The 16,331-nt window shown below is 41.5% G+C and overlaps 1 protein-coding gene across 2 annotated transcripts in view; it reads left to right on the top strand.

The window, feature by feature from the left end:
* Positions 1–16,331, top strand: part of LOC102567843 (hornerin-like) — a 116,890-nt gene that overhangs the window by 61,195 nt on the left and 39,364 nt on the right. For both annotated transcript variants that reach the window (XM_019479113.2, XM_014599720.3), the window contains 14 exons: positions 221–262; positions 1,607–1,645; positions 2,680–2,715; positions 3,911–3,949; positions 6,747–6,764; positions 7,509–7,544; positions 9,934–9,975; positions 10,211–10,237; positions 11,546–11,587; positions 11,799–11,840; positions 12,926–12,967; positions 13,584–13,616; positions 14,612–14,647; positions 15,366–15,407. In XM_019479113.2, coding sequence (XP_019334658.1) covers positions 221–262; positions 1,607–1,645; positions 2,680–2,715; positions 3,911–3,949; positions 6,747–6,764; positions 7,509–7,544; positions 9,934–9,975; positions 10,211–10,237; positions 11,546–11,587; positions 11,799–11,840; positions 12,926–12,967; positions 13,584–13,616; positions 14,612–14,647; positions 15,366–15,407 — 516 coding nt within the window. The remainder of the gene's footprint in view (positions 1–220; positions 263–1,606; positions 1,646–2,679; positions 2,716–3,910; positions 3,950–6,746; positions 6,765–7,508; positions 7,545–9,933; positions 9,976–10,210; positions 10,238–11,545; positions 11,588–11,798; positions 11,841–12,925; positions 12,968–13,583; positions 13,617–14,611; positions 14,648–15,365; positions 15,408–16,331) is intronic.

Consider the following 16,331-nt stretch of genomic DNA (forward strand, 5'->3'; position numbering starts at 1 on the left):
GTGACAGTTATGGATTAATTTGTATGTTTAGGACCAAAATGTGTCTGACTTTCATGTGAATGTTCTGTACAGTGCTGGGAGGAGAATGCAAAGATTTTTTCTATCCTTGTTCACTATAGAGCCTATATAGGGACAAGACACAAGTCAGGTTCTTTGTACTTCAGGCTACTCTCCTTAAATAATTAGTAATAAATTTTTACTGGCTTCTGTTCCTTTACAGGGTGGGGCTGCTGGTGTATATGGAATATATGGCTGTCAAGGGGTAAGTTTGGGGATTTGTTTGGGTTTTTTTGGTTCTATGTTGTTTTTGTCCCCAGAGGTGAATTAACAACTCAGCACTTGGTTGTGAATTGTATTAGACTTGTTGCAGCAGATATACTACAGGGCTGTGTTATCCTGGATAAATCTGTAAAGCTAGCCAATGCCTGGAATGAAATGATCTCAGCTAACAGTGTTGAAGGATGGTATGCTACTAATCACTAACCAGCCCACTCTGTCATCCCTTAATTTCTTAAAGCTCTAAAATGTTAACAACCTTTGGTGCCTATACACATGCTTCAATGCGTTCTGATTAGAATGCATCGGAGCAGACTCAATTAATCTAACTAGAATGCTCCAGCGTGCTGCAGTGTCTCATGTATTCAGCCTCCCACATTTCAAAATGACAGCTTTTTTAAATGTGGGATGCTGAATACATGTGACACTGGAGTGTTTTAATTAGAGTGTTTTAAAATGCCCCCATCGCCCACCCCTGAGCACATGTATAGCCCCCTTATGGTTACATTCATGCTTTAATCATAATATTAGATTCCATTCCCAGCTATACACCCTACATGCCCACTTCCTGCCTACCATCCAAGTACAACCTGCTTTAGATAATCATCTCAGTGTATGTAACATATCATGCCTATTTTTCAGTGTAATCCTTCTTTCCTTTGGGCAGTTCCTTTTGCATAGATGAATAATTTGCACGCTAGCATCCACTTATTGCTGTATTGATTTAGTGGTTATTTAAACAATCTAGAAAAAAACTTCTATTATCAACTTTCATTTTTCCCCTCTATGTTGTAATTATTCATAAACATTACATAAGTTATTTTCTACTTTAAAACCTCTTGAAACAAGTGGGAAAAAACCACAAGAAAGGTGGCCTATTTTCTTGTGCTGTTGAAAATTAAAGCCCTGAGCTAGTAAAATATTTAAATACATGTTTAATGTTGAACCTGTAGTTAGTTGCAATTAATCTACTTATTTATTGGCCTTCATGCTTAGGCATTTATTTAAGTGTAAATGTATATGACTGTATACTTGTAAATATATTATGTTCTTTTGTAGTTAAACTTACAAATATTGTAAGGTGGTGAAATGCTGGAAAATTTGGATTTCAGTTTTATCTTGGAGTAAATTCAGATGAACTTCACATAAATCAGAGGAATTAACCTGGATTTATTCAGATTTAATTGAAATCAGAATTTAATGTAGGCATTTTCTCTAATCATCCACTCCACAAAACAAAAATTCCAGATAGGGTTCATTTCCTAAAGTGGCATCTTATTGAAACAAATCATCATATAAAGAAGTAATTGGTTTTGTCTTTTGTTAACAGGATGGATCTTCATTCAACAATGGCATTTCCTATGGTCAGGTAAGGACACTTTTTTCTTTATATTTAGGTTTCCAACGTGTGATACTCTTCAGAAAGTAACAGGTAGCCCCAAATTTTGCCACACTGAGAAAATTCATGGGAAGGCATGAGAATAAGAGGGTGTGAGAAGCCTCAAAGTATTACTAGCATGAAGTATAGCCTGATGAAGGGTATTTAAGTCCAAAAGCTGTCTAAGAGAATTTTTCCAACTATATGAGTTGGTCTAATAAAATATATCAGATTTACCAAAAGAACCTTGTCTTACTAGCATGGATACATTTCAGCAAATGAGTGCTGTGGCTATGGGGCATTATATGGTCACATCTTTGAATACCAAATTCCTTTCTTCTTTGTTAAGCCGAGATCTAATATGTATTCTGCAAGTGGTTGCAATAGATATAGATATTTTCTATTTTGATCATCATTTTCACCAGAAAGACTGTGCTGCCTGTGGTGGTGCTGAGAATTAAAAGTAACATTTTCATAAAGCGTTTCCTCTAGCTTTTCCATATAGAAATGTATGCTTGAACTAGTAAGGAGGGCATTTCCTATAAATTTATTTGAAACTCATAATTACATTTCTGTTCATGTTGGGGATTTCATTACTTCCATCTTGTTCTCCTTCTATGGTATTTTATTGTTCTGTCCTTATTCTCTTCCATTTTTGATCAAAGGAATTATGATCAATTTTCTTTCAATATATTACTTTTATCTTCCATTTCAACTAGTGATTTTGCTGTACCAGAAATTCCACCTTATATCTATTACTTCAACTATTAGAAATTTTCTTTTAACACTAAATTAGTTCTGTGTAAATACAAAAGAATTAATTATGTTGAGGGAGGTGGGGAGGATTTCTTTTGCTCCCATTCACCTATTGCATGTGTTTTTCACAGATTTCATTTTCTTCAAATATTGCTTAATTCAGCACTTTAGGCCCCTTTATTAGCTTTAAATCTCTCCGATAAAATGGTGCTGAATTTAAGTTGGCGAACTCTTCCTAAGTAAATAAATGGTTCCTGTATTCTTTACAGTCTGTCCCTTCAGGCAGCAAAGAAACCTCTGTTAAGGTAAGTGCTTATTCTTTGTTGAATTTATGGAATCAGATCCTTAACAAAGGTACATTAGCACATCTCCTTTAATTTCAGTGGACTTGTACCAGTTCATACAGTTGAGGCACTGGATCAGATTTTATCCCATATTATAATGCAGTAACTGAATGCTTAGCTTACTAGTTTTCAAATGCATCAGGCTCAGTGGCTGTATGACGGAATTTTTTATGACTGGATTTTACTGTAAATAGAATAATATAATTACAAAGCTGCCTAAGGGCTTTCTAAGATGCTGATGGGCAGTATACAATTATTGATGTTAATAACAGATAGATTATATCATTATTGTTACAAAGAGAATGATTCATGATTCAGTGGTGCAAAGCCAATGAAATCAATAAAATTGTTATTACAGATGAATCTGGCCCTTGGTATTGCCCATAAGTAGTCAAAGCACAGGGAGGCTGCAGTGTGAATGGGTTACCATGCCTTGAAAATATTCAAACCCACACTATTCACATGCTTGCTGTCAAATGTATTAGTTATGTCAGACCTCATCAACCACACTTGCAAGAAATTTAGTTATCTCAATTTTCTGCTTCTTCCAGAAGTAAGGGGACCTTATTTTTAAAAATAAATGGCCCATTTCTGCCTCTCAATAATTTTTTTCCATATGTGATAAAATCTCAGTAATTACTCCTTCAAAGGATGTGGACTATTTTCAGTCAAAACAAACATACATATTTTCCCCAGAAAAATAACGCTATGGAAAAAAACATTACTCTTCAGTTTATTTTCATTCTCAGGGCACTCTCATATAAACTTCACTATAGAATGAGAATGAATGAAGAGATGCAAAGTGGAGTGTGCACCTTCTTTTGGCTTTCCATGCCAAGAAGGCTGTATAAACCAGTGGGTACATCGGGAGGCATGGTTCTGCCATTGATTCATTATGTTGCCTTGTGCCAAGTTACTTACCTTGTTGTGCTTGAATTCCTATATGTAAAATTGAGATAATAATCCTTGCTCTTTTCTGTAGCATATTTTGAAATTAACATGTTAAAAATGAAGTGCTGTAGAATGCTTATAATTATTATTCCCCAGAGCTTGTAAGGACAGAGAGGTTTCTTTTTTTTAAACCATTTAAATATTTAAATAAACCCACTTGTGGGTTTAAAACCCACAAAATTACTTATCTCTGGTTCTTTAACAGATAACATCCTATGCCGCAAGTGGTCCCTATCCAGCTGAGGTAAGCACAGTATTTCTTCAGCACTTAGAATTTTGCACCAAAGGCCTTCTGAACAACCATTTTGCTTAGCTGTTAAGACAGATATACTACTTTAGGGGTGCATGTACACGAGATACTTTACTGAGCAGTACAGCTAATTACTGTATAGTAAGCATCATCATCTACACATACTGACCCTTACTGTACAGTAATTTCCTCTACTTGGTAATTAATTTACTACCTGCAAATGCAAGTAGCAAATTAACTGTCAAGTAAGTACTGTACTGTACAGCATGTGTAGATGGCTGACCAGGAGCAAATTTGCTTCTGGTCAGCTGGGCAGCAGGGGGTGGGAGATTTGCTCCCTGCCCCCAGGCACTGCCTGCTACTGAGGCAGGCTTTACCACCATAGCCCAGTCAGGGACAATGTCCCCCTGCCCCAGCAGCAAGGAGCTCCCAGCCCCTGGTCCATGATCGCAGAGCAGGAGCTGAAAGCTTGATCCCAGCCCCAGCTCTGCAATTGCAATCTGGTAATGGAGCTAGGAGTTTGGACTGCTTGGGGAAGTCTGCATGTGCAGCCTGGAGTTGCCTGGGGGCTGTCCAATTTCAGAGACAGTGCAGCACAGGCTGGATCTCACCAGAAACTGTCCCAGTCAGGGGCAGGTCCTAGCCCTGCAGATTTTTCCCAACCCTGTGCCTCAACTGCAGGCCCCCTGCAGCCCTTGGGTTTTAGCCCAGGGGCTGGCAAGGAGCATGGGGCCAGGAGACAGCTGTCCCCCAACAGGGGGCTGGGAGATTGCTCCTTGCCCCTAGGAGCTATCTGCTGCTGGGGAGGCTCTATCACCTGAGCCTGGGCAAGGACAATGTCCCTGTGCCCCAGCAACGGGAGCTCCAAGCCCTGGCTCCCCAATCAGGGGAAGAGGCTTGGAAAGAGCTGCAGGGGAATGGCAGGTCCCAGCCCCTTGCCCTGATCCACCAGCAGGGCAGTTAGCAGTGAGCCTTCGGCTGGGCAGAGAATACTCTAAAGTAAACCCACTGGGCAGCATTTGCACATGTAGACATGTCCTAGGAGTTGTGCAGGGAGGGTGGGGAGTTTATATTATTGACACAGTTATGTACAGAGAAAGGGCATAGTTAAAAAACTAAAGATATATTTGTACTGATATTAAGGGTCTTCATGTATATCACTTATCCAGAGTCATATAAATGATGCCTCACCTTTCATATCATGCCTTGAAGTGCTTAACTAATTTGCTCACATTGCACAGTCCACCTTGTGTTTCTTATGTTCTGAGCATGGCACTATGATATATCTCAAGTTCCTCACAAATGAAGGAAACTGAATGTCTGGAGCCCAGGCTGATGGTGCACACCCAAAGAGTAGTGGTGGATGGGTTGTACTGAACCTGGCGAGATGTGAGCAGTGGGGTACCCCAGGGCTCGGTCCTCGGGCCTGCACTGTTTAACAACTTCATCAGCGACTTCGATGAGGGGGTGGAAAGCACGCTGTCCAAGTTTGCTGATGACACTAAGATGTGGGGCAAGGTGGACACGCTTGAAGGGAGAGAGAGGCTGCAACTAGATTTAGACAGACTACAAAAATGGGTAGATGAGAATACAATGGGGTTCAACGTAGATAAATGCAGGGTGCTGCACCTTGGGAGAAGGAATCCACAGCATACATACAGGCTGGGGAGTTCCCTTCTTGAAAGCAGAGGCAGAACGGGATCTTGGAGTCATTATTGACTCCAAGATGAACATGAGCCACCGATGCCAGACCGCAGCCAGCAAGGCCAGCCTTACCTTGTCACGCATCCAAAGGTGCATCTCAAGCCGGTCCAGAGAGGTGATACTCCCCCTGTATGCGACTTTGGTCAGGCCACAGTTGGAGTACTGCATCCAGTTCTGGCTGCCGCACTTCAAAAGGGATGTGGCCAGCCTGGAGAGGGTTCAGAGGAGGGCCACCCGCTTGGTGAGAGGGCAGCAGGACAGGCCCAATGAGGAGAGACTGAGGGACCTGAACCTGTTCAGCCTCAGCAAGAGGAGGCTGAGGGGGGACCTGGTGGCTGCCTACAAACTCATCAAGGGAGATCAACGGCAAATAGGTAGAGCCCTTTTCTCCACAGTACCACCTGGGGTGACAAAGAACAATGGTAATAAGCTGATGGAGAATAGGTTTAAGTTAGAGATCAGAAGGCAATATTTTACAGTTAGGGTGGCCAAAATCTGGAACCAACTTCCCAGGGAAGTGGTCCTCACCCCTACCTTGGGCAAATTCAAGAGGAGGTTGGACGATCACCTGTCTGGGGTCTTGTGAACCTAGCATTCATTCCTGCCTGTGGCAGGGAGTCAGGCTAGATGATCTGTTCAGGTACCTCCTGACCCTAGCTACTATGATACTGTGAAATGTTCTCTTCCTCTTTCTGCAATTAGCTTATATGCAATGAAAGGACTCTCATAGACCCAAATGGGCTTTGGATCAGCCCTAATGTCCTCTTATAGTAGGATATGGGCTTCTATATTTCTAGTTGCCATTCAAATTAACATTTTTTTTTTTCATTTGGAAAAAATAATTGGCAAGATATTTAGTGTGTCTCCAAGACTACCTGGAAAGGCATCCAGAATGCTTGTTTTCAAAATACCAACTTAAACCATTTCACAGTGTAGGGTGGTGTAGTGAAGAGAGATAAAATGTGATATGCTCACTGTCTTGGTGGATCCATCCATCCAACAGGTATATGTTTCTTTTACTGAAACTATTTTCTATCTAAATTAGTCATTCTACTATATAATCAAAGCTTTCTGGTTTCATTTACAGCGTCAGACCTACCCACAGGTAAACACACTTTCACTTTTATGTTTTGTCCTAACAGTATTGCCATTGTAAGGACAAATCTTGTGCTTGCTTTTCCTCACCTTACCCTCTTCCTCCAGCTGTGAGAGGCAGTCCCTGATAACAGCAGAACTAGTATGAGTGATTTGCCTGAAAGTGGAATAGGTTTCCATGCCATCTAGAGGTGTTATGGAACTGCAACTGAAAATTGCACTGGGTACAATGGTCTCTGGTCAGCTTGTCCCCTTATGCAGATGTTCAGTAAAGGAAAGGGTGCCAGAAGGGCCCTCACTAACCTTTTATTATTCACATCAAGGCAAGGCGGAGCTCTATGTTGTGCAGGATCTGCTCTGCCTTTATAGTCAGTCTAGATGCAGGGTGCCATAAAGCAGGTGAGGAGAGGTTGTGGCCGGAAAGAGGTGGCACCCTGGCTGTAGCTCACTATGTTCTGACAAGTAGGGGTGGCTGGCAGTAATAAGCTGTGCCCCAAAAATCAGCTTCTCTGCATTAAGCTGGGACCAGTTGATCCCAGGCAGTCTGCTTCCCCTCCCTTGTTGAGAATGTCAGCCGGAACATCCAGTCCACCAGTATATCCCTCACAAAAGCTTTTTCCCAACATTGGGTGCTAAAAGTAGCACAGAGTGCATGCCAACTCCTCCTTTACTCCCCCAAACAAGGAAATACCCATTGGTCCTTTCCTCCAAATGCCATAAACAGAGCATACTGAATGATTTTTTTATTTTACAGAGCTTGAGCGGTTCTGGATACAAAGTCTATGTCCAAGTAAGTTCTCTTTCTTCACTGTATTAGTGTTTTTATACCATCACCGATGTCAGGGAATGTTTATTCATCACAGCTGGAATAGTTGAGTGTGTTTTCCCTGAAAAATGGGTGGTGTGTAAGGAGCTAGGAGATGTCTGTGGTTGTATGACACTAGTCTCTGCTCTCTAGTAAATTATACAAAATCATGCAGTTATGTTCAGTAACCATAAACATGAAAACCTCTGCATCCCTATTCTTTAGTGTCCTCAACATGCTTTTTACCATTGAGGCCTGCTTCTGCTAACAGAACCGGTAAAGCTTGTTAGTCTAATTTATAGCAGCTGGTGATTTGGCCTTTAGTGCTACACAGTGGGTGCATCTACAGGAGACATTTACTGTAGAGTTGATTAATTAGCTCTACGGTAAAATGTCAGCATCTACATATGGGATGTTATTAGGCCAGAGTAAACTAATTTACTTTGCCACAGGATAATACTTGTATATACGTGTACTATCTGCAGCAGAGGAAACTGCTCCACTGCAGCACATGGTTAGACAGGAACCAGGCTGGCTGGGTCACAAGGGTGCTTCAGTGAAGGACTACCTGCTGGCTAGTCCCACACTGGAGCACTCTCATGCCCAAGCTAGCCCTTCCACAGCATGTTGAACTGGGTCACAGCAGCTCTGGGCTGGCAGGCTGTGACCCCCTGTGCCCTCTGCCAGCCAGGGCTGCTCCAACCTGGAGTCCTGGGCGCACATGTAAATACAGCGCTCTTGGGAGCAATAAACTCCAGTGCGATATGTGCCAGAGATTATTGCTTTGCACTAATAGCATGTGTAGACACATCCAGTGTCCATGGCCGCACATTTGCTTAACTGCAGAGTAAACTAATTAGCTGTGGAGTACAGCTAATTAGTAAGTAAAGCATATGTGTAATGATATTAGGCCACAGTAAACTAATAAATACCACAGTAAGATAGTACTATTGGGGACAGTGCTATCTTACACTGTGGTCATTTACTGCAATTAAATATATATATAGATGCTGACTGTGGGTGTAAATTGCCCACAGTCAACTGATCCAGCTGAGGGCCAGACTCCTGCCTGCCACCTGGCCACATGGCTCTGCACTTTTAGCACCCTTGTGCTCCAGCCAGCCCCTCCACTGCCCAACAATGCCACTGGAAGCCTGGGTCTGAGCAGCCCTGGCATATAGTGCTCCAACCCAGGTCAAATTGCTGGTGTCCCAGGTGCACGTGTAGATACTGTGCCTGGGACTAGTTTACTCCAGCTCAAACTACCCTGGAGTTTATTGCTCAGAATTAATGGAACATGTAGATGCACCCACTATTTAGAAGATTTTTCAGATGACAAGTCAAGTGTGTGTGTGTGTGTGTGTGTGTGTGTGTGTGTTGATTTCAGTAGGTGCTGAAACAATGGAATTTTAGAACAAAGTGTGTCCCCTAGTGCTTTTTACTAGGGCTGTGCGAAGCTTTGGTTGCTGATTCAATTCAGTGGAGATTTGGCCCAATTTGGTGGCTGAATCTCCAAATCCAAATTGAATCAAGAGACCCTTTAATCTCTCCAAATTGAAATCCTCCAAATGGATTCACAGAGATTTGGAAAGGTTTGACGATTCAGCCATAGACACAGCTTTAAATGTTTTTTCTGTGTACCTCAAGGTATCAGGCAGCTCGTGAATGCTGTGATGCTGAGGTGGATGGAGCATCCCACAGGAGCACAGGAGGGTCCCCAGTGCACTCAGCAGCAGACTCGGAAGTGGACCAGAAGCACTTCCAGTCCACTTCTGGGTCCACCGGGGAGTGCGCTGGGGGACCTCCCCACACCTCTCTGGCTCGGCGACTGATGCCTTCTGGTTCTGGGGGGGCACCCGGGGTCTCCCCATGGCTGATTGCCAAACCAGGGGAGTGCAGGGGGCCCCCCAGCACACTCGGCGGCGGACCCGGAAGTGGACCAAAAGTACTCCCAGCCCACTTCCGGGTTTGCCACCAAGCATGCAGGGGGCACCCTTGCATTCCTTGGTTCGCTCCATCTGCCCCGCCATCGCAGCATTCTTGAGCCGCACCTGGTACCTCAAGGTATGTAGAAAAAACATTTAAAGCTGTGTCTATGGCCAAATCGCTGATTCTCCGAATCAGCATCAAATCTTCAGATCTGAATTCGGCCAAATCGAATCAGGGGCAACGATCCGATCGATCAACGAATCGAATCACTGTCCCTGATTTGGGCTTAATCCTAATTGAATAGGGCCCGTTTCGCACACATTTTACCCATTGTATGGCCACCCAGAGCAGTGTTAGAACACAATAGTTTCTTTCCTTGAAACAGCGTAGTCGGCATGTCATCCCCAATTGAAGTAACAGGTTCCTGGATTTTTTGTTTCTCCAGGGTGGACAAAGTTACCAAGGTGGCAGTATTTCCTATGGTCAGGTAAACTATCTTTATACCCAGTAGGTACTTTCTCCTTCACTTCAGTAGGTTCAGAGACAATGGAACTAGTTGTTTTGGAGTGGGGGGAGGAAGTGGAACACCCCCATATCTTTTTCTCCAATTGTTGTGCCTCCCAGGATAGCATTAGAAGGCAATGTTTTCTGTCCTTGAAACAGCATAGTAGTTGGGTAGTCACCAATAAAAAAAGAAGTAATGGTTTTCTCTTTTTTTATAGGGTGGAAGCAGTGGTTCTTATAATCCGGTAAGCTATCTTTGTACCCAACAGAAGCTTTGCTTAATTTCACCATTGATTTCAATAGGTGCAGAAACAGTGAAATTTTAAAACAAATTGTTCCCCCAATAGTTTTTATTTATTGTGGTGCCTCCCAGAACAGTGTTAGAAAGCAATCGCTCCTGTTCATGAAACAGCATAGCAGTCAAGCCATTTGAGATTTAAAAAAAAAAAAAGAAATAACAACTTTGAGTTTTGTGTAATGGACAAAGTTACTGAGGCAGCAGTGATTCTTAAGGTCCACACGTATGCTTAATATGGGTTTTGCTGTTGACTTCGGTGGAAGTAAAGGCAGTATAATTTTGGAACAGATTATGCCCCCAGATTTTGTATCCATTGTTTAATTTCACAGTGTGAGTGCCAGAGATCTCTACAGCAGGGATTTTCAACCTTCTTTAATAAGTGTACCCCAGCGGCCCCCTTTTTAATAACTGTATCCCTGGGGGGACATGGTAAGCAGTGGCAGCACAACATCTGTGTGGCCCAGCTCTCACCCCACCCCACCCTTGCTCCTGTGAGACAGCGGCGCAGGGTGGCAGCAGTGCATCCCCGCCCCCATGTGCCACTAGAACATTTCAAAGTGCCCCCAGGGGTACGCGTACCCCCGGTTGACAACCCCTGGTCTAGAGTCATTTATCATTTCCCTTCCTTAAAATCACCATCTTTATTTCCCCTAATGGATGCCTCTAAAATTTGTGGGGACCATTGGGAGGCCATTTGGAATAACAAGTATACTACTTTCTAGTGTGGACACAGGCTTTGTGGGGTCTTGTTCCTCCTATGACCATTCCCACACATAGGCAAATAGCGGTAGAGGTCCTTTATGCAAACACTACAATATTCAGTTATAAACTCTCTTTCAAGGAAATAAATGTTTTCTTTACAGGGTTCATCTTTTGGTTTTCATGCTGAGTGCAGTGTTAGAATGCAAGGGGTTCTTTTTCTAGAAACAACGCTGTAATCACACAATTCTTTATGGAAAAAGAAAGTAGTAGTAACCAGTTTCTTGTTTTTTCACAGAACAGACAATGTTCCTCAGGTAGCAACAATACTTACAAATCTTTATGCCTGATGTGGGCTTTGTTATTGATTTCAGTAAAGGTAGAAGCAGTGGAATTTTGAGACACATTGTGTCCCCCTCTCCCCTTGGCTTTTATCCATTATGATGCCGCAAAGCAGTGTTAGAAGGCAATTGTTTCATTTCTTAATGCAGCACAATAGGCAAAAAATCTCCAACAAAAAAGAAGTAATGTTTTTGGGTTTTTTTCTTTTATACAGGTTGGACAAGGATCCCCCAGTGTCAGCATTACCTATGGAAAGGTAAGCTCTCTTTGTACCCAATGTGGGTTTTGCTATTGATATCAGAAGCAGGGGAATTTTGAAATAAAATGTGCCCCCGATTTGTGGGGGGAGGTTACCCGTTGTGGTACCTTCCAGACCAGTGTTAAGAGACAACATTTTCCTTCTTGGAACAGCATAAGTCATGCTGTTTTAAATACAAAAGAATTAATAGGTTCCTGTTTCTTTACAGGGTGGACAGACTTACCCAGGCAGCAGTGGTTCTTATGGTCAGGTAAGCTATTTTTGTACCATATATGGGCTTTGCCATTGTAGGTGCTGAAACAGTGGAATTTTAGAACATAGTGTGCCCCCTAGTGCTTTTTACCCATTGTGTTCCCACCCAGAGCAGTGTTAGAACACAATACTTTATTTCCTTGAAACAGCGTAGTAGTCATGCCATCCTCAATTGAAGTAACAGGTTCCTGGATTTTTGTTTCTCTTTTGGCTTTTATCCATTATAGTGCTGCAAAGTACGGTTTTATAAGGAAAGTGTTTCATTTCTTAAGACAGCACAGTAGGGAAATAGTCTCCAACAAAAACCACCTTCCCAAAGTGGCCAGCCTTCTTTACCACAGTGCAGCAGTAGCTATGACCAAGTAAATACTGTTCAATCAAACAGAGCTGTCTGACTGAAAATATTACCTTTCTCAGATATGAATGGGGGAGGGGAGAGGAGACAATGACAAATAAAATTGTATTTATTTTGAATTTTGAAGAACATCTCCCATTCTAAACCCAGCCATACTGTAAGGCTGTGGAATGAAGCTGCTCCTCCTATGGTTTCCTCACTCTATCAAGCAGTATATTATATGAAAGATTCATTTTTTTTTTAGATAGCATTGTAGCTGAGCTATCTGTTTTACATAGGAATGACTAGTTTCTCAAGATAGACAAAGTTCCATGGGTGGCAGCAGTTCTTAGGGTCAGGTAAAACTATCTTTATACAAATACACACTTTGCTGTTGACTTCAATAAGAGCAGAGGCACGGAGTCCACAATACGGTAGTTGTTCAGTTAACAGGAGACTTCTTCGAGAGCCTAAATACCTGAATTATGTGTGCAAGTAAATAACACAAATTTCCAGAGATTTAATTGCCAGGTTTATGATTTGTAATTGGAATTTTTTTTTTAATAGAGCAATAGAAATTAGCTTCTCTGATTCATTTTGAATTATCACCTTCATGTTCAATCTTTCCTTAGCCTAGGATGACTGTGGAGAGAGAGAACATGAAGAACTGCTACCTTCAAACAAATCTTTTATAGTTAATTTTTGGACCTGAAAATGGAAATAAGTTATTGGATTTTTTTTTTCCCCAGCAGGGAGGATCTTCCTCAAGTGGTAGCAGTGGGTGTGGAAAGGTAAGAACTTTCCTTCTAGTATATTTGAAAATTCCTCCCAATTTCCTACTTTTGAAAAGAACAGTTTGCTATGAACTGTATAATGCCTAGTAACCAAAATACTTTTTGTTTCCATTAGCATGGACAGAAGCAGAGAACCAGATGTTTGCTATTACACTAAAAGACATTATACTAGTAAGAGGAAAAGAAATGGCCCGTTCCTGTGAGAATGGTCAATATACATATAACTTCAAGATCCTTGAATTCTATTTCTCTCTGACTCCAAATCCTATAACAAATACTTTTTTTATTATTAAATGTTAGCTCATTTAGCACAACTATAATTAGAGAGAGTCTTATAAACTGATACCTAAAGGATGAAAGATTAAGCAGTAGTTTAATTCACTTGAATTTCACTCTCCTGTGAAAGCGTATGTGATGAACTAAGATCCAGGGATTCTGTCATTTAATGGCAAAAGTCTGGATATGAAAGAAAGAGAAGGGACTCAAGGATGAAGCTAAAATAGGGTGAAGTAGCTATAGTGAAGTCAGTAATGAGGAAAAAAAGAGGAGATACAAGAAACTTCAGAAAGAAAAATAACTTGTTTGGAAGAAATTTTTTTCTTTTTTTTTTCAGGGTACTCCATATGACAGCAGTTCCTGTTATGAGGTAAACAACCTTTTCTGGTAGTACTAAGACCTGTCTCAAATTGGGTATTTGTAATGGTCTTTGGGTATGTCTATGTTGCATCCCTGTTGCCTTGGGGAAAAGGTATAGGCATGCCCATTTTTGCCCGTTGTGTTCTGTTCTACATGCTGTATCACAATGCTGCAATCAAAACTAATGACTTGATTCTCAAATAATTTGTGCAGGTTTCATGAAGTTTTCTGTTATTGCAGAATTTTGTTTGAAGAATTCCACATGCATTGTTGCATACCTCCTTTCAGTGACATCAACTCAGATTAACTAAAGCACCTAAACTACTTTGGAACCAAAGTCCTTTTGACTTTCAGAGAGGCAAAGGGGCTTTCAAAATGTTACTCCAACTTAATTAGCAGTCTCTCTTTAACCTAATTACATTGTGGCTCCAGATCAGTCTGTCTCACCCTCAGAAGTGGCTCAGAAGGAGGAATACGCCTGAGGATTTCCTCTTTTTCCCCCCTGAAGACCTTCTCCCCCCACACCAAGATTGTCTCTTTGGAATAGCAAAGTTTACCCTCTGAAGTCCCAACCTGTAACTTCAACAGTGATCCTAGTCCCCAGAGAGCACACTGGCTTCTTGGCAGTGTGGCCACGCTGAAGCCATAATAAAAGTAATTTAGGGTTTGAAATTAATCTTAAAATGTGAGCTGTCTATTTCAAGCTCACAACGAGGTCCTTCACTGTGATGCTGCAGTAACAGCTGCTCAGCAGCAGAGAATTGAAAGAAAAGTGAACAAACAATAGGACATTAGTGGTGGCAGAAATTTCCAGGGACCCCATCAATTCCCCCAATATCTCTTTACTGCTTGCATCCTATGAAATCTTTCCATAGCACAAGGGGGCAGAGTGGAGGGAACAAAATGGAGAAAGTATACTCTTTATCTCCTTCATACCCCATGTGCATACCCCATATCTACATGCACATTTTGCAGGGAAATAACTGATTTATGGTTTCTTCACAGAGTCAGTCCACTTCCTCACAGGACTCTTCTAGCCAGGTAAGAGTTCATTCTCCTGAGGAATGTATTTTTTCTCAGTCTTGATTCTAAACAACTCATTGCTCTGCACTTGATTGTGCCTTTTTTTGATTGCGCTTACTATGAGCACATGGATGACTTTCAAAATAAGTGAAGAAGTAATAACCTTGTAGCATAAGTGATGGGATCAGAAATTGCTTATGAATTAAGTGTAGACAGGAAAGAGGAGGCGATAACCTAGAAAGTACCATAAATGGCAAGAAAGATGAGAGAGAACAGGAAGGTTTCTTTATCTTTAGCTTCTGTGGCTAAGTTAATGATGAAGAGGTCCACAGCTTTCTGGTTTCTTTACAGGGTCGCTCCTCTTACTCACCAGGTTCTAGTGGCCAGATAAGAGCCCTGTCTCACTGAGATTTGTTTTTTTTTCACACCATGATATGACCCTCACAGTGTATTCAGTGGGACATCATGAGCAGAAGACTTGAATGAGAAACGTACTCTTTTTCTGAATTTATCTAATTCCCTTTATTTTTAAAATCACCCAGTATTTAATTATTCCATAATAAGCACTAGTGGAATGGAAAGAGAGCACCTATATAGTCTTTTAGTCCTTTTCAGTCCTTTTAGTCCTTAGATTCTTAGAGTTCTATGTGGTTTCTTAAAACTTCATAGGATTTATGTAAGTACATTTGAAAAGAATTAAATGTGTTAAGACTTATTTGTGTTGTTTTTTTTCCAGAGTGGTTCATCCTCTTCCCAAGGTAGCAGTGCCTGTCAAAATGTAGGTTCTTTTTCTCTACTTCCTTTAGAAATATAGCATGATTTGCTACTTAGTAATAGTACACTTTGATATAAATTAGAATCAGCCCATGTGGGAGCTTGATTTGAAGAATTGTGTTTCTGTTCATGAAATTATACAATTTAAAAAGTTAGAGGGTGAATTAAATTACTAGCTATTTATCCTAAGTACAGTAGTCTTATCCAAAGACCACAGGAATGATAGGTACCAGTATTTTCTCTACAGAGCTTGGGAGGAAGAGCACATAATTATCTTCTCAGATGAACAATTCTATCCTAGCATTCTGCCTAGAGTGGTGCACTCACATCCTGTACTTAGAAGGTGTAGTGATCATTGGATTTTATACATACATGCATATACTGAACAAAAAGAACTAACCAAAAACTTTAATTAAAGAGCACCAGGCAACCTCTGCAGACCCTTAGTCTGTCTTTCACTTATTAGATTCAGGGTCCATCTCCCAATTCTCAACCTTTCTAAATTTCTAAGAGAGTTTCTCTAAATTATGCCTATCACTACATAGAGGGGCTGAGTCTAAGTGCTTAGCTACATAGCTATGATTAAGTAGGTTAGCACCTCAGAGTGCTAAGATGTTCTTTCACTAGTAGGGAGGGAAAGACTGCAGAAAGACCTGAATAGGTTGCAGGGGTGGGCTAACAAAAACAGGATGCATTTCAATACTGACAAGTGCAGGGTGCCGCACTTGGGCAATAACAACCAGCAGCACACTTATAAGATGGGAAACTCCCTTCTTGAGAGCACGGAGGCAGAAAGGGATCTTGGAGTCATTATTGACTCCAAGATGAACATGGGCCGACAATGCGAGGTCACGGTCGGCAGGGCAAACTGGACCTTATCGTGCATCCACAGGTGCATCTCAAGTAGGGCCAAGGAGGTGATCCTCCC

Source organism: Alligator mississippiensis, chromosome 5, assembly GCF_030867095.1.
Source record: "Alligator mississippiensis isolate rAllMis1 chromosome 5, rAllMis1, whole genome shotgun sequence".
NCBI classification, from domain to species: Eukaryota; Metazoa; Chordata; order Crocodylia; family Alligatoridae; genus Alligator; species Alligator mississippiensis.